The sequence below is a fragment of the Molothrus ater genome, chromosome Z (genome assembly GCF_012460135.2).
Source record: "Molothrus ater isolate BHLD 08-10-18 breed brown headed cowbird chromosome Z, BPBGC_Mater_1.1, whole genome shotgun sequence".
NCBI lineage: Eukaryota > Metazoa > Chordata > Aves > Passeriformes > Icteridae > Molothrus > Molothrus ater.
In genome coordinates this window covers 8335732-8356836 of record NC_050511.2, presented here as the reverse complement: position 1 = coordinate 8356836, position 21105 = coordinate 8335732, and the positions used below count along the sequence as shown (strand labels likewise).

Below are 21105 nucleotides of genomic sequence, written 5' to 3'. Positions count from 1 at the left end.
ACTTTGAAATGGCAAATTTTATGGAGGAATTTTAAAAAGCTGCCCAGAAGTTGCTTAATGTTTCACATTTGGCAGCTTGCTAACATGGTGTTTTCCACAAAACCATCAGGAAACTGATGCTTTGGTGCACTGGAACTGAGAGCCACTGGTACATTACCTTGACATTTGCACTTGACCTGGAAAATTTTGGGTTTCAGGGCCAGTGTTTTTTAGTGAAAGTTGGCACAGTCAGCTTAAATGATAGTGTTAGTTAAATCACCCTGTGTGATTTAAGATGGATATTTCATATTCTCAGGGAGCTAACTAAAGCCCCACATTAATGAATAGTAACTTCTCATCTTTCCAGTTCTGGCTTCTTAACGTCTTGTTATCCCCAGAGCAGCCTCAGTTCAAAATACTCTCAATTTCATGGGCTCTGAGATGCCAGCAACATCTAGCAAGCAGTTTGCTGAGAACAGAAACATGGGGCAGTTTTCTCTTGGAGCAGAGTTTTAAAGAACTATCATGACACTGCTGTGCAAGGTGGTGAACACAGGGCCAAAAGGTTGGGTCCCAAAGAGTTTACAGTCAAGGTGGGAGACAAAAGACAGATGTAAATAGACATAATGTAGGTAAATATAAAGAAACTACCGGAGGGAAGGTTACATTCTCAGACTGGCTTTGGGAGTTGGAATACCACTGCAGAATGGAGTTAGTTGTGACTGTAAGAACACCCTGGGACTCCTGAGGTCTCTGCAAACCCCAACCATTCTGTGATTCTCTGATTATGTGATAAAAGGAACAAACTACTAATGATTAGTGAGCAGTATGGGCTGTGGACTGGATGGTATAATATGCAAATATCCCACTGAAGCACCACCACTACTAAGCTCAGTGAATTAAACTGTAGTTGAAGCTTCTCTTAGCCCAGAGCAGAACTCAGGTGGAAAAAGTATTCTGCCTGGCAGAGTCAACCCCAGGAATTTCCATGTTGGGGAATGTGGCAGAAGATCTTGTTCAGTACTGCAGTTGAGAGAGGACAATGTTCTAGAGGGCATTTCTATCATACTCTGGGGGTACAAAGTTACAGAAGATTCAGCAAAGGTCAAAACTCCAAAATGTTCTTCCTTCTCACTAATTCTCACTGCTGCACACCCACATGTGCTGGCCTATTGATGGCAGTAAATTTTCCTCCAAGAAAGCAGCAAGAAGCAGGACAGACTCCTGCAGAGTTCCACCTTAGCAGCTCCTACAGCACGTTGGGTTACAAGTCTGATTCAATGGGTAAAGGCAGGAGAGATGCTGAGAGAGAGGCCACATGTGCTGGTGTACATGTGCATGAACAGGAAAGAGCAGTGCCCAGAGGGATCAGGAGCAGAGCATGTTCCACTGCACGCCCAAATAGGAGTGCTGGTGGGCTGTTGGGAGTGCAGATAGGACAAGCTAAGCAGGCACTTGCCTCTGCTCAGGCTCCCAGGTCTGCCTGTTCTCCAGAAAGCATGTGTCCTGTCCTAGACATGAGCCTGGTCTGAAGTGCAGCTTTGGAGCTGCCTGCAGCAGGTCACGTTGATACACCCAGTGCAACAGCTCTGTGATTTGTGCAGGCCCAGAGATGTGCTAGCACACTATCTCTGTTCTGGTAGAAGGGCAAACCTCAAGAGACCTTCTTTCTAATCACACAATTTTCTGCAGCCTTCCTCTGAAGGTTTCTCCCAGTACCTTCACCTGGCAGAGGCCTCTGTGGACAATTTCTGCAGCCCCTCTCCTTCACAAAGGACCCTGCTTGTGCAGACTTCCCTGCTGTGCTGGTTTTATCTTGTAGCCAGCTTCACAGCATAAAAAACACTTCTGTTCCTGGGGCTTTTTGTCACCAGAGCCATTCACATATACCTCTGGGTAAACAGCCTGCTGACAATTTGGCCTTCCAGGAATACCAAGCAATAATACGTTGCTTCTGCCTAATAATTGCAGAGCACTTTGTAAGCATTAGTGAATCAGGCCTTACAGCTGCTGCTTTCCCCTTACTTCTTATTAGCCTTAAGTGATGAAGCAGGACCAGAGCTGTTCAGTAATTTAGCTGTAGGTCACACAGGAGGGGGTGAACTACAACCACTAATCAAACATGGGATTGCTGCGCATCAGACTGAGAAGCAGTACCATGCTGCATCCCAAACAATTCTTTGAAATGGCTGAGACATTTCTCCCTTTTGATAGGCAATGTGTACACCCCAAGGGGGGGCAGAGAATCATCCAGCAGCAGAAGTCCTGCATCCTTCCTTGATGTTTTACACCTTTATGAGGACCCAAAGTCAAGACAGTCTAAGTACACAGAACTCATGTGCTTTTTAATGAAATTTGTCCAAAGTGATTGTGCCCATTTCTAACAGAGACAACCACTATGATCAAGGCAGATCAACTGTCACTGGCTAACATTTGACAACTCTTCTATCCAAATCTTGAGTGTGGTTTGCCAAATATTTGTCTGGAAGAAATAAAGAAATTATTCACTTTGTGTTCTCAGCTTTGGAAGTGTCAAACAGCTAACAGTGTTTGAAGGAGCTTTATTTCTGGACTGCCCTCTCAAAAAGATTAACGAAGCACTCTTTCATTTATTCCCTGTTCGCACCATGGTTTTGTAGAATAGAAAACCTCTGGAGTATTTTCAGTTTTACTCCAAATGAAACCCAGAAAAAGCTCTTATGAAACTGGAATTCAAGCAGATTTTCCATTTCTCTTTTCTGTATAAAAAACCCACAGATTATAAAAAACCATTATTTTCATCCTGGTTTTTGTTTTCTCTGTTGAATATCTGTCCCCCCCAAAAATGTCCAAAGCAGACAGCACCTAAAACATTGCTGTTTTCCACCCCTGCCTACTAAGTAAATACTAGTTCTGGCAATTTCAGAAGTAATTTCATCTAAAAAAAACCCAAAACCCCAAGACTTTTCACATGGGTAAGGCAAAGTTCATTACAGTAATGTAAGGAATAAGTAGAAATTACAGTGGGCTAAGTGGATGCATATCTTAGAAGTCATACTAAGGATACATAGAAGGAAATATCTATGTGCTCAAGGGACAGCAAAACCACAGATTATTATGTGGAAACAGTTATGCACTGGTGCAAAAGACCTTCTGCTGGGTGAGCTGCTATCAGAGTCCATCTGCAAACACTTAGGTTGTCCCAGTTGTGGCATTTCTATTAAGTAAGAGACTTCAGCCAGTGTTCCGTGCCTCCTAAGGGGGCCATGCTGAGCACACTCAGTTACTGGGGCTCAGTTGCTAAGTGTATCCTGCCAGATCACCTCATCTGGATGTGCCTGTATTGCCCACTTCAACACAAATCTTTTGGGCATTCCTATTCAGGGGATAACACAGGAGCTGAGTGCTGAGACACTCTTAGTATGTCCCTGTCTAGGGAGCTCTTTTGGGAGAAGGACTTGGGATACATTTGCAGAAGGGATTTTTGATTCTGAAGCTGCATGTATGAACATGGAAAAGTCTATAAAAATAACTTCATAACCTGTGCCATCTGCCTGTGCTTACACTGTTCATTAGGAGATGGTCCTGTTCCTGAACTGGACATGAGGTCAAGATTTACATGTAATGCTAGAAATTAATCCCTGCCATGGCAGCAAGGCCTAAAAATTTCAAAACTGGAAAGCTTTGGTAAAACAGATTGAAAAATGAGCATCCTAGGATGTAAAGAAATTTCTTGTTTTGTTGGGGAATAATGGGACAGCTGCTTCAAACTCATATTTAGGGCAATGCAATTATTTTTTAGCAAGAGATTTGAAATCTTTAAATGTAAAATGAAATAGCCAACAGAAATACCCACACATTGGGATTCAGAAACATGAATCTAAGGGTCATTTGGGGACATTAATTCTAGGTTTCTATCAACATATTTCAACATACTCCAAAAGGAAAAGCCAACAAAGGCAGGGCATGCAAACTAGTTTTAAAAACTTGTATTGGATTTGTATTGGAGTAGGCAATGTCATGGCAGGGAGAAGCCCTCTGCCTGTCTGATACCATGCTGCCATCCCACTGCAAACGCAAACTTTGTACTACTGACTCTGTCCCACATGGGGAGAAATTTAAATTGACCGTCTCCCAATTCAAATTGCAATCTGTAGGGGAGCATTTTGGGGATGAGAATCTGGAAGCTGTGAAAAAAAGCAGATTATTCTGTTCTGTGTCTAGTTGACCCTTCTGGGACAAAGATAGTGTGAGAACAAAGACCAGGGTTGAATCCCTGCTGCTGCCAAGCAGGAAAATGAGCTCTCATTTTCAGGCCCATGGGGTGCTACAGGTGCAGGCAGGATGAAGGTTAGGTCCTGACAATGAGTAGGCTGACCCTGCTTCATTTCAGTTTAATGTGCAGCCCCAGGTCCAGCTGTGACTGCACCAGCTGCTATTGCGAACATTTCTTTTCAAGCTCATTAGAAATAAAAATAATACTAATGAATCACTGAATTTTGAGGCAATTCGTTATAATTTCACTGGGAAAAGAAATTGCCACCTACTGTTTACCTTAACTAAAGTCCATGAAACAATCCGCCCATCCGAGGAGACAGAGAAGAAGTTGCGATTGCTATCCATGTCATCCTTCTGCCACTTGACCTTAAAACAAGAAGAAAGAAGAAGACAGTCCCAGTCAGCACAAGGCATTCAGCATTAGCAGGACAGAGTCCCATGGCCTCAGCAAAGTCTTCTGAAATCCTTCCTAAAGAGCAGCTGGTTTGCACCCTGGAGGCTTGCTGGTGTGAACACTTATCTCCACCAGCAGGTTTAGAACTGTCCTGAGCACTCTGGTCAGTCACTTTCCTGCAGGATGCTCCTGCACAGGACTAAAGCCCCTTACTTGTAAGCTCTGCACCCACCCACGGCCACTGGAGCATTGCCATCAAGGACAGGCCTTATGAGGTGTCTGAGCTGTGCAGCAGACCTCTACACTGTGGCACAGCACCATCCCAGAGACCCCTGAGATATCTCCAAGCACCACCACTGGTGCCACACCAAGGTCCCCAAGCATTAGCCTTGCCTTTCACATTTGACTAATTACATTACTCATTACATTACTGCAGAGCCATATGGCTGCCCTTTAGCCAGACAACCTCAAACTAGCTTTTTGCCCCTGTGTGGGGTGCAGGCAAGACCTTGCGAGCAACATGTGACAAAGGTCCTTGGGGCACTTCTGTTTCAGGGAGATGAAAATTTCTCCATTAAATCTGAAATCCTCCCTACACCTTCAGAGCATCTGTCTGCCTCGTAAGGAGATTTGCCTTTCGACTGTGACAGCTCAGCAGGAGAGATTAGAACTCAGATAAATGGCTTACAGTTTAGAAGAGACATTTCAGTTAGACCAAAAGCATTAAGAACACTCGATTTTCAGATCTGGGAATTCAATCAGACTGAAGGGAAAAGAATGACTTGTCACTGGGTCTGTCAGCACACACTCCTGTTGGCATCTGTCAGATCAGGATGGGGACAAGCACTTTAGAAGGTTCTGAGAAGCTTTTCAAAGGTGTATCTGTTCCTGTCCAAGCAGTGGAGCAGATAATGTTCCCTAAACATCATCCCATAAACATGATAAATGAGTTTGATCATCCCAGAACTTAACAAATACTCTATCCATGACCACTTATGTAACTCATACCTAGCTCAGAAAACAAACAGCCTTCTCAATACTTTAATTACACAGATTGGGTATTCCTGTGACAGGTCCTTGCGAAAAACTGTTAATTCTCTTTTGTAAAATTGTTTATACTGTGAAGTTCTGTGGAGCATGAAAATTAAGCAAGAGACTCGGCAGAGAGTAGTTAACCCTCCACTGAACGCTTTCTTCCTTTTCTGAGGAAGGAAAATTAGAATGTAAAAGGAATCCATCTGAGAATACCTCAAAAAGCCAGTTTCATACCTATAAGACACAACTGAAGAGCTTTGAGTGGCATACACTTTTGAGTATCCCTGCACAGGTGAAATTGTAAGTTTCTGTGTGGAACTACTTCTGTTATATGGTATTAAAGGAATACCATAATTCAATATGACCCAGAATAAAATGATTAATGATTAAAAAGCAGGTTCAACAGGACAATGATTGCTAAGGCTGACCCATTGTGGACAAAATGGGCTGGGTATATCTATTCCAAGAACATCTCCCTGTGAGCATGAGCTACTGCTGACAGTGATAGTCACCAGCAGCTGCTTCAGATGAAGGAGCTGGTGTAGTGAGAAGTTTTAATTCAAGGTGAGAAATGCAGAACTCAGGGACATTGGTTACAAAGACGTCCAATCTGCCTCACACTGAGCACAGAAAAAAGGTCATATTTTGAATCAAAAGTTTTTTAAATGTCACTCTAAAATGGTCTGGCAGTAAGATGTTTTATGTGTCTGTCCAACACAGTTCTCCTCTAATTCATGTTCTTTCTGTCCCAAATATTTGGGGAAAACTTTGCAGACCACCAGACCACTGGTAAATGCGTGGATGAAAGTTCAGCAGCTGTAGTCCATCCCCACCATTCTGTGCAGACACAACTTCTGAGTCCTGATGTCTACACTAACACAGAGTGTTGCAAGAACCTTGCCCAGAGGTGACCAAACAGCATAAGAGCTGTCATGAGCTCATGGTGGATTTTCCCAAGCTAATTCCTTTCAGCATTCCCAAAGAGTTTTTACCCCAGGGTTTGCCTACTCCAAATAACCTCTCTCTGATGGACATCTATTCAAGTTTTCTCCTATTAGTTAGGTGCCACAGCTCTTAATCCATTACACGGGTAGGTGGGACCACCAGCCCCAAAAATCAAGTAGGCTGAATTGCTTGGGGTACTCTTGCTTCTCTATTCAAAGCAGTCAACAGTACTTGAGTTGGTTCTCTTTGTAGGCAGCTTGACAAACAGCCTCTCAGGGACACCAGGCTCTGCCCTCAGATGACTATTAGCTGCTTTCAGTGATGGTAGCTTGAATTTCAGAAAACAGAAATTGGCACTTAATCCTTTCGATTTTCATTCAACACCTCTGACACCTTAATCGTGTTTGTGATCCTTTTCCTCCTGATCTCTGAATCCCACAAATGCTTATTAGAGTAATTAGCCCTCATGATACTGCAATCAAATCAGGCATCTGCTCAGAACTGGCCTTTTCCTTGCTCCCAGAGGCTTGTCAACATGGCACAACCTCCCACCATTAGCAGTATCCGTGCTGTGAGGGGTGGAGCATTTGAGGAGAAAACCAAGCAACTGTCTGCATGGTGGCTTGAAGTTAATTTTTCCCCTGAAGCATGTGATAATCAGCCAAGGATTTTGGCTGTGTGAAACTATTTAGATCAAAAGTTCAACTATGATACCGTCAGAGTAAAGAAGCACATGAGAAAGAAAAGTGTATGTAAACAGCAAAGAGGAGACAAGCAAGCAAAAAGCAGCAAGCATTTTCTGTCCCTGATCATGATGAGAACTGTAACAAAAACAAGCAATTTTTTCAGTGATCTTTAACCTGACTATTATTGCAGTGCAAAATTAGTGTGTGAAACTCATTGCTGTAAGAACAGCTTACCACTTTTTCTTTTCATTTCTTCAAGTTCGTTTATTTATAAAGAAGTTGAGACAATTCAAAACCTTATTTAATACACAGAAATATAAATATTAAGAACTCATGTTCATTACTATGTACAGCAGGTTAGCAGGGTGATAATCCATTAATTCTAGCAAGAGAATACTATCATTTTTATCTGTGGCAGCTGGTAATGGCTCCTGTCCAGCAGGAGATTAGACCATTTATCCAATCCGATTTGAAAACGCTCATGTTTCTGATGTCATTCCTATGAAATAAATAATGCTTGATCCGTTTTCATGGGACACAGGCTGTAAGTCACTTGCACTCACACAATACAATTGGTCAAAACCACCCTGGCCCGGAGTCTGGAGTGTGGTGCAGGCACCAGCTACTACAAACACAGATCTGGCTAGCTCTTGGCTTGCCAAAACTCAAGAATGGGGTGCCACATCCAACACATGCACATTAACTATTGAGCAATTCCTTCCCTTTCCTTCCCTATAATTATCCTTCAAGGAGGTCTTTGTCAGCATTGCAGTACCATAGCCCTGCTGATACCTGCCTTAAGTGAAATAAGGCAGATTTTTTGTCATTTAGGGCCTGAAAAAAACTAATAAAATCTGCCTCAGCTAGAGAAGAGGAAAGACAAGGGCATTATCAATCCCCCCTGTCCCCCGATTCACCCTTACATGAACTGGCCAAGTAAGACACTCAAATGACTTTGGCATGCAAACATCTCCTTGGGCTGTTGAGGAAAGTTCATGCTATTTTGACCTGAGGACAAATTCATTCCAGTGCCAACCTGGCTATCAGTAGACTCCTAGGCAAAGCCATCATGGCAATGCAGGGTTTGGAGGGACCCAAAAAGCATATTTATTCTCTTCTGAGGTGAAATCTGACACTCCCCTGACATTGGTAACAATTCACATAGGTTGCTCTCACAAGTCTTCAACAACAGAAACTCAACAACCTCCCTGTAGATACAACTGTGCTTAATTGCCCTTATACAGAAGATTCCCTTCACCATGAGTCAAGCCAATTACCCCTTACCATCTCCCCAGTGGATGCAAAGAACAACAGCTTATTCCCCTTTCTGTAACAGTCTTCAAAAGGGCAAGAAAAGTTTGTGCCACTGTTCCCTTCCCTTTTAACCTCTCTCCAAATCAAAGCAACTGCCTCAGCTGTTGCTTCCAGGTCTTGTCTTCAGGACCCAAGCTTTCACCATTCTTGTTCTTCCTCTTCAGCCTGGCTCTGCTGCTGCAAACATGGCACAGGACTACCCTGAGTTACAAACCCCTCTCTCTTACATTCTTGCTAATTAATTAGAATGACACATATCTTTATACAAGAGTATTCCATTGCTGATCACTGGTGGTGATCTGCCATGCTTCCCCTTGGGCACCCTGCTGCCTAACCAGCCATCTCCTATTTCGTATCTGTGCATTTAATTTCCCCTCTCTAAATGCAGCATTTGCTCTTGTCTTTATTGAATTTCATCACATTGATTTTGGGCCTTTCTTCCAATTTATCAAGATCATTTTGAACATAATCATGTCCTGCAAAGTACCTTGTCCTCCCAGGGGGGCTTCCCTATTCTGTAATTTGAGTTGTTAATGAAAGTATTGATCAAAAAAAGACCAGAAGTGACAGCTGGAGAGTCTCACTTGTAGTACTTTCAGAGTCTGACAGTGAGCTCTGTATAACTGCTCTTTGAGCACACTGCCTGAGCCACCTGAGCAGCCTCTTTATGGCCATTTTACCTAATTCACATTTCTTTGCTTTGGTTATATGTATGTCACTGTGTAAGCCTGGATCAAAAGCTTTAGTCAGGTCAAGATGGATTGAGATGATAACCTTGATTGCCTCTCCCTTATTCATGAGGCACGTTTCTGTGGAAAAAAAGGAAAAGAAATTGGCTTGATAATCTATTCTGGACAAATCCATGTCAGCTTCTCTAAATCACCTTATTAGCCAGACATTTAACAGTAGTGTTGCCATTTATTCAAGTGCTTTTCCAGTCTTTGAAATTGGTCTGACTGGCCAGTAATTCCCTGGGTCCAATCCTATCATTTTCCTCCAGACATTTTTCCACTCCTTCCGGCCCTTTGAGCACTTTCCTCCTTTCCCTGGCCATGCTGGTGCTACAGGGCACCAGCATGCAGCCTGATGCACTGCTGTGCTATTACCCACACTTTTCAACCCCCTGTGGCTGCCCATGGATGCCTCTAGCTGGGTGAATTGTCCAGACACTGTTTTCTGGGCTCTGGTACTCTGTCTGTGCCGCTTCCCCTCCTGCATTTAAGGACAGGCCCTTTGAAGAAAGACCCTGCAGATACCTTTCAGCCAAATATTGGCTCTACAGCATCACTGAAAAGTGTGTGGGGACTGATGACAGTAGGCTATCGTACTTCAGTCGGCCCATGTCACAGGTACACAAATGAGTGTGAGTCCATATGGGACAGCAGAGACGTGCTTCCCCTCATCCATGCTGCAGAGCACATACCAACCCTGCCTCTGAGTCAAGGTATTCACTCAGCTCACATGCTGTAAGTGGGCTTGCACATAAACTCCAGCCTCTGCTTAAAACGCAGGACAGATGTAGCCCAAAAACTCTCTGAAATGCATATAATGGCAAGAAATTGGTCTGGTTATTTCTTTAAGTGCTCCAGGGTATGTTTAATCTGATTTTGCTGATGAGCAAGAACTTATCGAAATACTCTTTAATATGCTCTTTCTTTATTCTGACCTGTGCTTTTATCCTCTTGTTACATTAAGCAGACAATCTCAGACACTCACTGTAAGATTAAACAATACAGCATCAAATATTTCATCCTTATTCATAACACTCAGTAGTAGCTGAAAGCTTGCATTAGTAATAAGTCTATTTCTTCATTCCTTTAACTACTTAGATGCTTTCCAAATGCTTCCCTTTCCCTTTTATGACCCAGGATAACAACAGCTAACTTAACACACTCACTTCTTTTTATTAATTCATGTTTGTGCTTTTCCCTAATACTCAGCTTTAGACATGTCTTTGTTTCTGTGCCTCAAGCATTTCTTTGTAAGTCACTGTTGTGTTGTAGATGCAGATGTAAAGGCCCCTCTCAGAGACTCTGCCATTCTGCCCAGCCCAGCAGCTCAGGGATTTCACTCATCTGCCTCCTTAGCTGAAGAGAGACACAGACTTGCAGAAGTCCATGTGAGCACCAGAGAAGCACAAGTGCTTCCCAGCCCTGCTGTGCTCTTCCAGCCACCCTCTTTTGCCCACACCTTGGTCACACAAGGTAAGCAGTGGGATAGGACACTTCTCCTTATATTCACACAGGCTAAAGACTTTTACTCCAGGCTTCCCACTGGCAAACATCTGCTCCTTGAGCAAGGGAACCAGCCTCAGTTCTCTCTTGCAGTGCCTGACCTGGCAGCCAAGCACAAATACAAACCCGTTGTCCAAACCACATTTCCTGTGTCAGAATGCACAGGCCTGGGCCAAAGCAAAGTGCCAAAAGAGCTCTGGGGCTCTCTCGAGGTGGACAAACTGAACATGTGCTGGGATTTAGCAAGAGCACAAACTCTCATGGATGCAGTTTGGCTGCATCTATTGCACAATGGCCCAGCTCACCAGCTGGCAGATTAAAACCTTATGGATTCTTGCATAGAGAGTCAGACAGACCAAACTCCAACTGGGAATACCCATCTGAACCTGGGCACGCTAGTCCAGTGGGCACCTTTGATCTGTGTAGTGGACACTTTCTCCATTTTGCAGCTAGCCTGCCTTTTATTCTGCCTCAGCATCATGCTGAGGGCTCATGCTGAAGTGAGGATCTACAATAAATTGCTCCACAGATCACATCTTCCGAAGCCAGTTTGATTTGCCCTGTGCTCTAGTGCAAATATTCTCCTGGACTACCTTACAGGAGTTTTGGATTTGAACTTAGAAGCAGTTCTATTTCTTCATGCTGTCACCCTCAAATGTGTTTCTTGCTGGTTCCTGACAGCAACTTTCAGCAAAACAGCATCCAGAAACATCAAGTCATTACCAGCAGAGAAGAAATCTTTCACTTTCTTTTCCTGCCAATGACAAATCACAATTTTTTTGTTTATTCTCCTCTCTGGGTCACTTATCTGTGCTGTTTGCCAAGGGATCTGCTGGTGTGAAAGTCTGCTTCTACACTCAGCTTATCCAGAGTCCACTGACTTTTTGTTTTGCTAAAGCAAATAATTTGTCCTTCCTTGCTGCTGAGACAAAGCAGTGCATCTACAACAAAGTTCCCAAATGTCCTCCATCAAGGACATTGCCAGCTATTCTGCATTTGTCGCTTATCATGTCTGACACAATAAGTGGACCTTAACACCTCCAAGAGGATCCTCTTCCAGTAACCACAAGCAAAGCCAAGGCCAGGCACCCTGAGGAGTGTAAGCAAAATGCAAGGCTGCTCTCCTGCAATCAGTCACAAGAGACACCCCAAAATTAATCACTTGGCCATCTAGAAAGTACAGTACTTAACTCACAAGCAAAGTAACTCCATCATCAGTTTCTACATATCAAGGCTTAGAGGTGAGGAACAGTGCAGTGTCCAGAGTCCTTCCACAGTGCCAACTTAGACAGCAGTGTAAGTTATCCTATGTAGAGGTGGGAGGAAGGAAGACAGAAAACTTCATTCCTCACCATGGTTATTTGAGGTAAAAGCAAAAACTGAGCTTAGTCCAGATGACTCATTTTGACTCAAGGCAGTAATGAAGATTTTAAAAGGCTGTGATAACTGAGTGCAGCCTGGTCAAAGGTCAAAGCAGCCCAGTCAGACTCTTTGGCTAAGCCTATATTTGGTGAAGAAAGAGCTCCTGGGTCCTGCTTGCATTTGGAGCATATAATATGACTGTGGAGAAGATTTAGCTGTGCTCTGGTTATCTGTAGGTGTGGAGTTCCTGCCAAAGGTAAATGTGGGCAGGCAGGAACCTTAGTATGGTTCCAGCTGGTCCTTCAGTGAGGGGCACCATGGAATCACCAGCATGCCCACGCTGGAGCCAGCATGGCAATGTACAGCATAAAGGGCTCCTGTCCTGTGATGCACCCTGAGCAAAAGAGATTGCTGGTCTCTATCTGCACTTTTTTCATTCCTGTCTATTACCTGGGAAACAGACAGCATTTCTGCTGTGGAATTTCTAGTAAGAATGAAAGATCTCAAAAATTTTTTAGAAAGGTGTGCTTTGGTCAACAATGTCGTAGAAGGTATTACTGCTTGATTTTTTTTTTCCTCAGAAACCCTGCTGTGAAAACACAGTCCCTGTTCACACCTGCAACCCTGGGCTCTAGAAAAATACTGGTATAAACACAGTGAATCAAGCCACAACAAAAGAGGAGAAACCATCCCAGAGGTGAAGAATCAGGCCTGCCATATGGTGAGAGCTGGGCTGTCACTGTCACACTCGGGAGTCTTTGCACATCCAGGAACTTCACGGTAAAAAGAGTCCCTGAGTTGGGGTCACCCCTCTGCCACTGCCTGAGATATCTCCATGGGGAAGATGCTGGAGACTGTTTTGTGGCAAAAATGACTTTTTTGGCCAGGAGGGTAATGCCTGCATGAGAACAAAATCAGATATCCCAGAAAGGCTCATCTGAGCCTCTCCCTCCTAGAATCCATTCATTGTTTAAAGGAAGGTAGGTCCCACATCGAACGACAAGTAAAACAGAAGGCTGTATTGAGGCTGCCTTTCTTTCAGTGACATATAAAAAAATAAACTGTAACTAGATATTTAACAAAACTAACTCTAAGGAGCACAGGCAGGTATATCTGACTCTGTAAGGCCTGATGAAATTCCATCTAGGGTACTTAAGGGAGCAGCTGAAGCAATCTCTGAATTTCATAGCAATTAGCTACAAAAACTAGAAGAGAGAAGTCCTGGGGGACAGGAACAGAGAAAAATGCCCCCAGGAAACACAAAACAAACCTGTCTTGAAAGATAGGTTAAAGGACAGTGGATGAGTCAGCCTAATGCTGAACTTTGAGACCTGGAACAATTATTAAGTCATCTGTACATATGTACAGGATAAGAAAATGAGAATCAGTGAATATGGTCTCCTCAAAAAAAGACCTTGTCAAAGAGAATTTATTTCCTTCTTTATCAGGGTAACAAGTCTAAAAGAAAGAGTAGATTTGCTATCTTTAATTTTATAAGGCTTTTGGCATACTCCCTGTGATGTCTTCACAGGGAAGAAAGATAAGAAATTACTGCAAAGTGGCTGAGTGCTTGAAAATGAATTCCCAAGAATTTAGACAGCAATGTCTTGACCAGATGGGAGAACATCTCTAGATGGTTCCCATGAGGGACTATCCTTGTTCCTTTTAACTTTTTTAGCTTTATTCTTTAAACTTTGTCTAGACTCTGTTCTAGAAAACCTCTCCAAGGCATCAGGCTCAGTTTTATACAATATTTTCATTAGTAAGTTGCATACTGAATTGCAAAATACACAGAACATTTGCAGATGATGCAGTTGAAAGACAATGAATTCCATTAGGATAAGGACTCTAAGTTATCTTGAAAAGCTGGAGACGTAATCTGAATATAATAAGGTGATGTGATAAAGACAAGGGCAGAGGGACGCTGACAGGGATAAGAAAGCATTAAAAATTGTAGAAATTAGAGAATTTCTGGATAAGCAACTGTAGTGCAGGAAAGCATTAGTGGCTGGTGAGGGAAACAGCAAAGTGATATTGCTGCAGTGGCACAGAAATATTTTCACTTGTATTAAGAAGTGTGTACCGTGTAAGACACAGGAGGCAATGACTCCAGTCTGTCAGTACTGGTGAAGACAGCTAGACTGCCCTGTGTCATTTGAAGAAAATACTTCAAGAATGATAACACAATGTCTGTGAAGCCATGACGGGAAGAGGACACTCAAGGCCTCTGCCACTTCTCATTTCTGTCGTTCACAGTTTCCCAGTTCCAGAAAGTTCAGTTTTATTTTAAATTCAGACTCACCTCTCACATGTTTACTGTGTGTCATGTTCAATCACATTGTGACTGTTTTGTTCCCTGCAATAGATGAGAGTGCTTTGTATAGCAAACAAGTCTTTCCAGTGTGAGTAAAAGCTGATGGGGAGAGATAAATGAAAATTACTTGTTACTTAAAAATAAATCCATTGAAAAATGTTCCTATCTTAAAATCTGGGTTTTCTTTTAAATGCAAATGTTTCAGCTATGACAGGAATCTGCAGATAAGGGAGCTGCTAAGCAAAGAAGGGTTTTCAGTGCTGTTTAGTAGAAAAATTTGTTGACATTTCACCATTAAATCATGCAACAAGACAGAATGGATCAGTTCAATTTGCTGAGGAAGTAAACGTTCCTCCATGACAGAAACCATTGAAGAGGTAAGGTCTATAAGGAATAACTCCTTCTAAGGTGAGTCAGTAATATTTAAATATTTGGCTATAGTGTTTGCCTTAGAGAAGAAATGGTTTAGACATCTGATGAATATCAAAGTGTTCAAAGATTCCAGTGTCTCTCAGTCAGTTTGGGCTTTCTGCATTTCTCTTACATCTTTAATGAGCAGCTCTGACCTACAGGACTCCCTGCCATCCTATCTGTAGCAGAGGCAGGGATTTACTCAGATGTCTCCTTACTTTACCCACTGTACGTTTGTGATGATGAACACAGCAGTTAGGAGAGTCAGGGTGGCTGACAGGCTTGGTAACAGTAAATAGGTATTGAAAAAAAGTCAGGTGCTTCATCTACAAAGAAATCAGGCAGCAACCAAGGCAGCCAGCTTGGCAGGATCATATGTCACCAAGCAAAGATGCAGGAGGAAGAATTCTTTCAGAATGCCTATGATAATGAAAAGCATCTCAAAACCCCCTGGAATAGAAGACACGGCCCAGCACTGCCTGGATGCTCCAGGAGCAGCCGTGGAGCTGCTCCAGCTGTCAGACCCCTTGTCATAGGCATGAGGCTGGATGATGACTTTATTTATGGGTACCACCAAATACTGGGCCAATATGGTGGAATATAGCTGTTCTGGCTACAGGCAATACCAGGAACTTCCCATCTAATAATTTTGCAAATTATTTCTCTCTTTCTAGCAGCATATGGCTTCTTACAAGTTTTACTACAAGCATTCTCAGGGTTTTCTCCTCCCAAGTCCTAGAAAGCTTCCTGATAGCTGAGGGAAAACAACTAGATGAGCTCAACAGCAATGAGGAAACAGTCTAAGATAAACTCTCATATCACACTTTGTCCCATAAAAACTGCTCTTTAGAAAAACACTCCTCTCCTACACCTAGATCAAGTGCCCTCCACCTTGATGAGATCTTCCTGGGATTCAGAGGACCAGGCTCCATCTCTTCAGCACAAGTGAACTCAAGGGTGCAAGGTCAGCCTAGAGGAGCAAGGAATTAGGCCTACTGCATCAGACCATCCACAAATCTGGGGTACAGAAAAAGGGTAGCAAAACCTTTCCTACTAAAGAGCATATGTGGTGGTGGTGGTGGAAGGGACTCAGCAGTAAGCAGAGAGCACGGACATAGGAGGGCCACTGAAGCAGGGCAAAGGCCCAGCCTGAGGCTGAGCATTACTCATGCTTCAGAGACTCAGATTTATCTGAAGGAAGCAGAGCTCAGTTATAAATAGCACTGGATAAGGCTGGCCCTACTTTCAGTTTGTTTTCTTCCTGCTGGGATTTGGATGCTGTGTTTTGTACAGTGTTTCACCAGGAATCTATGTGCTTGTTCCCCTCACAGCACCGCCCAGTCAATTTATTAGGCTGGTATGTTAACAGAGGAGGGAGGAACCAGACATTAGATTGTCACCTGTTTGTCCTGTCAGTGGCTGTGTTCCCATGTCAGACACAGCATGCAGCTGAGCAATGCATGCCAGAGGCCAACAAAGCTCCAGGGCATTTCACCAGCTGCAATTCACAGCTCTTGGTTTCAATTCTGACTGTGCTAATGGTGCAAGATTCCCAGTTTACAAAAGACAAAATACAAAGTTTCCCACTCAGTGTGCAGGAAAAGCAGACACACAGGCTGGCAGATTCACACCCAAACCCCAAGCTGCCTGATGTTGCTACATCAGAGAGAGTGACTGCAATATGCCTGACAGAAGGTTCCCATCACCACAGGATCAAGTGGATTGCAGCAGGGATGGGGAGAGACCCTCCTGCGGCCTGCTGGATGCTGAGAGCCCTGACACGACATCAAGCTGTGGCTATCAAGGTGAGAGCAGGGTGGGATTCATGGCCAGCCCCAGCTCCCTGTATCTCACTCTGTATCAATGTGACCTTGCCTGCAGCATCCCTGCCGAACTTGCCTCTAACTCTGCCATTATCATTCCCTTGCTTTTATTTTATCCTTTTCAGAGCAGCATTCTGTTGTTTCACAGGCTGTATAAGAGCCATTAAGACCCATCAGTGTATTTATATCTACACTATAAAGCAGCAGAGCAGAATGCAAAGACCCAAGCAACCCAACAAATGCATTACTACCTCTCTGGTATTTTAAACCTCAGGCTAACATCTTCCAACATCCCAAGGCTTAAAGGGACCTCTAAATTTTATAAGTGAAATTTTATCTACAAATTAGCCCCAGTGCAACTAACAGGCAAAGAAAGTTTCTTGTATGTTGCTTGGAGAGACCGGAAAAGAAATAATCAACCTGAAAACCTACAGAAGGATGGTTTTGGATCTTAAGTAAAGGGAAGAGGGTAAGAGTAAGAATCTATTTAGCAAGAAACAATGAGAGTAGAAGGTAGAAAATAAGTTCAGCATCTGAATGAAGTACAGAGGGAAATGCAGCATCAAAGCAAAAAGAGCTCATTTTTAGCCAAACATTACATGATCTGCAATGGACACTTTGCTAGACAATTTCTAACCCAAAAGAATCCATGCCCAAGGCGCAATTTAAAAATAACCATGAATAATTTCTGAATCTCCAGAAGACACAGATACCATCTCAAAAAGTACAATGCTAAGTTAAACTATGAGAGATTTTGTTCCTTATTGTCAAAGACATGTAGGAATAAGCATTTGGATGTTTACCTCTCCTAACCTATAGTGACTTAAAAAAAGTCCAACAGTTTTGGACAAGGTATAAGCACACAGCAAAAATTTTATCCAGCATTTCTCCCACAGGACTATCTTGCAATTTCCACCACTTCTACCACACATAAATGACCCCAAAGCTTCCAGATGAATTTCTGTGGCTCAGCACAGCCTTTCCAAAAAGTGGTAGAAGTTAACTCTGTGGGAGACAGGATTTCCTCCATTAGGGCTGTGCCTATAGTGAGCTCTCACAGCAACTGAGGACAACCAGAAAGCTCCTGATCTTGACCCTGATTTCTACAGCAAGCATATGGCAACAAGCACAGCCCTTCCCCTCCAGCTCCCTCCAGGAGAGGACAGGGACACAACTGATGCTAGTCAGTCACTAAATGCCTCACGGTGCTGCAGTGAGGAGCCCAGTGTCAGGTACTCAGCAGACAGGACAGCTGCTGCTGCAACAGCCTGTTACTGGACACAGAATTCAGTGTAGACAGCAGGACTGCAGCTAAGGACTGCAGGAGGAGTGAAAATGACTTTCAGCAAGGAAGCCTCGGACAGATTGAGATCTCTGGACCCCAAATGCATGCTCTCTGGTCCATGGATGTTCCTCCTACTGCTTCCTACTTCTGTGCAAGTGCAGAATGAGTGACTTCTCTGGTCTCTTTTACTTCTGGGATGTCAGAAGTTAATTCAACTTTCTGTCATGTTTGCACTGGGCCAGGTATGCAAGGAACAGCTGGTGGCACAAAAAATGTAGTAGGAAGCTGGAGCTGAGGAGGAAGGTCCTCAGTGCAAACACTGAACTGACCCAATATGAGAAACACAGTTGTCTTGCATTACTGAAGAGGTTTGATGCTGAATGACCCTCACAATTAGGTTTGTGCTCCATTCTGCTTTCAGGCTACATTCTTCACTCTCTCTTGGGTTCAGATTCCTTGGCTTCAGGTCTCTGTTGCTTTCCTTTCTTCAGATTTCTGCTTCTCCTCTAGAGTTATCCCCTAGCACTATCATCACAGAGTTGAATGAGATTTTTTTTCACTGAACTCTCCTCAGCAAACACCTATTTTTTGCTTCTTAGTGAAGGCAACAGGAGGGGTGTTGAGGCTGTTCTGATACAGCTGATCTTTATTCTAACCTTGATAGCAGCCCTCTGTCTTATATTTTTCTTGTATTTCCTTTGCATTAAAAAATTTGTGTGCCTGAAGCCAAAGGAACAAAATATTATGTGAAGCAGTAACATCTCAGAGGCAATGCGAGCAGCAAAATCTGTTTGTCTGACTGCAGATGACAGATTTAGGAGAATGCTCACCATCAGAATGAAACAATGTGCTGGTGTGACAGTGGATTATGAACAAAATCCTTTCTTTTTTTTTTCTCCGAAGTGCAGAAAGTATGGTCAGCTTCTCATAAAGACCTTTCTTTGTGGAGTTGTGTTTGGAAGCACTGAATGGGATAAAGAACAGCAGGCTATGCTTACTTTAAAGGGATTTTCATTTACTTCTATCAACAAAACAAGAATTCAGTGATGGCTTCACAAACTGCAAAAGTTCAGTGTAGATTTATTTAAGAACTTAGATTGGAACACAGAAAATAGACAAATAGAAGGGATCACACAATTATGTGACAAACTCCAGTGAGCAATTTCAGGTGTGTTTTGTCAGGTTGACACTTGAGATGGGACTTCCACAAGTTCTCCTGGAAAACTATTCTGCAAGCTGACACTCCTTTTAGTTTCCTTTGGCAGTTTGCAGGCTATTACCATCTTGCCTTGACTTTGTCCAAACCATGAGCACCACATCTAACCTGACTGGGATTTGGTGAAGAATTAGCCTGCAATAACCAGCCCTTTCTCTTCCCATGTACAAATATAGGGCAGATAATAATTCCCTCAGGATGCCATCTGAAGCTCCATGGTATCAGCTCCTCAGGGAGGCCAGATCAGCTTCAGTAAATCAACACTGAACAAAGCTGTGTTTCTAACCAGTGAGGTCTCCACAGCAATTCCAAACCACATTGTCCACACGGGCATGCTTGTGACAGCCAAGATTTGCTTGAAGCACAACTAAAAGAAATGTTCCATTTGCAGATCCTAGGGTCAACACTCTGCAATGGGAATTTCATCAGTAACTCTGATAGTGAGCAAGGAAAATAAAAAATTATTTTCAACCCTCTGCAGCAGGATTGGCTCTGCACTAATCTCAGCAGAAATAACATCCTTTTGGCTTGTTGTGAAAGTAAAATAGAAGCTCACAGTGAAAACAAATCTGTCAAATAAGATGTGTTTTAGGAAGGAGATTGAACAACAGAAACAAACCCTGACACATAGTTTCAGTTTTCAATTCCTGATTCTGAACTACTCGAGCTTCCAAATAGTTGAAACCTAAAATATTTGGTCTATCCCAGTGAAAAAGGTAAGAGAAAAATCACTCTTCTCAGCTGTAAATAAACCCTAAGCATAAACTTTTTAAAAGAAAGGAGAAAGGAAAAAAATTAAAGCTAGAAAAAGGAGAGGCTCTATACTGAGCCCCCCTTCCCAGCCAGGTGTCCCTTCTTCCCAGAGAGCACAGCTCCTGTGGCTGCCAAAGTCTAGCCCAGTAGTTCCACATGGGCCAACCTCATGAACCTCCAGAGCCAAGCCCTGAGACTGAGCCATTGGTTCAAAAACATACGCACTGCTCAGGGACTTGCTTTGTAGGCCTACTCAGAGATGATGGGAGTGTGAGGATTTTGCTGACTGACTGAGAATTGTTTTTATTAAAGAGGAGTTCAGGTTAATGCCACACAGGTTTTTTTCCCCAGCAGAACATGACAGGTTTGACACAGTTTTTTAGGAGGTGACTCCTTTTAAGCTGGTGTTTACATTCAAAGCTAGAGGCCTGAATTCACTGACATGGGAGATAATTTCTAGTTCTATGATCCTGTGACACCTGAGTTTTGATGGTAGTAGCTACAATGCACTGCATGCATATCCATTCGTATGTCTATGTACGTGTTTATTCCTCTCTGCTTATTCCCCTCTGAGGATTTGGATTCTCACCAATTAGTAATAAGCAATCAGAAATGCGTAATTTAAAACAGGCTAGAATTTTCCATTATTTACAATGCAGTAGCACTTAATACATGGGAGATAATTGCTAGATCTATAAGAAACCATGGCTATGCTCTTTTAAAAAATAGGGAGTGGTATAAGGTAGACAAACTCTTTCTTAGGTAACAGAAGTAGAAAATTTGTATTATTTTATTTTGCTCTTAACAATGGGAACATTACATCAGCTTTGTTTTATGCAAACGTACTGAGACATTACTAAGTCACGGAAAATGAAACAGCACAAGAAAAGATCTGTCAGTCTGCTTTACCCACTTCCCATTTTGTTTCCATTGTGAAAGGGCTGCATTGTTTTAAAAGAAAAAAGCCAGGCAGTCCAGAGAACAAAGGCTCTTAATTGTTCAGGATAACATTGTTACTTTTCTACTTTGTTCACTTTTCCTACAAAAAAGGGGGATTTTTTTGAGGTCTAGTATCTAGACAAAGACTGGCCCTCAGA

At 42.9% G+C, this 21105-nt stretch overlaps 1 protein-coding gene across 1 annotated transcript in view; it reads right to left on the bottom strand.

Moving 5' to 3' along the window:
• DNAI1 (dynein axonemal intermediate chain 1) overlaps positions 1-21105 on the bottom strand; it is a 141376-nt gene that overhangs the window by 51478 nt on the left and 68793 nt on the right. The window contains exon 14 of the mRNA XM_036402527.1: positions 4513-4602. Within this exon, the coding sequence (XP_036258420.1) occupies positions 4513-4602 (90 nt within the window). The remainder of the gene's footprint in view (positions 1-4512; positions 4603-21105) is intronic.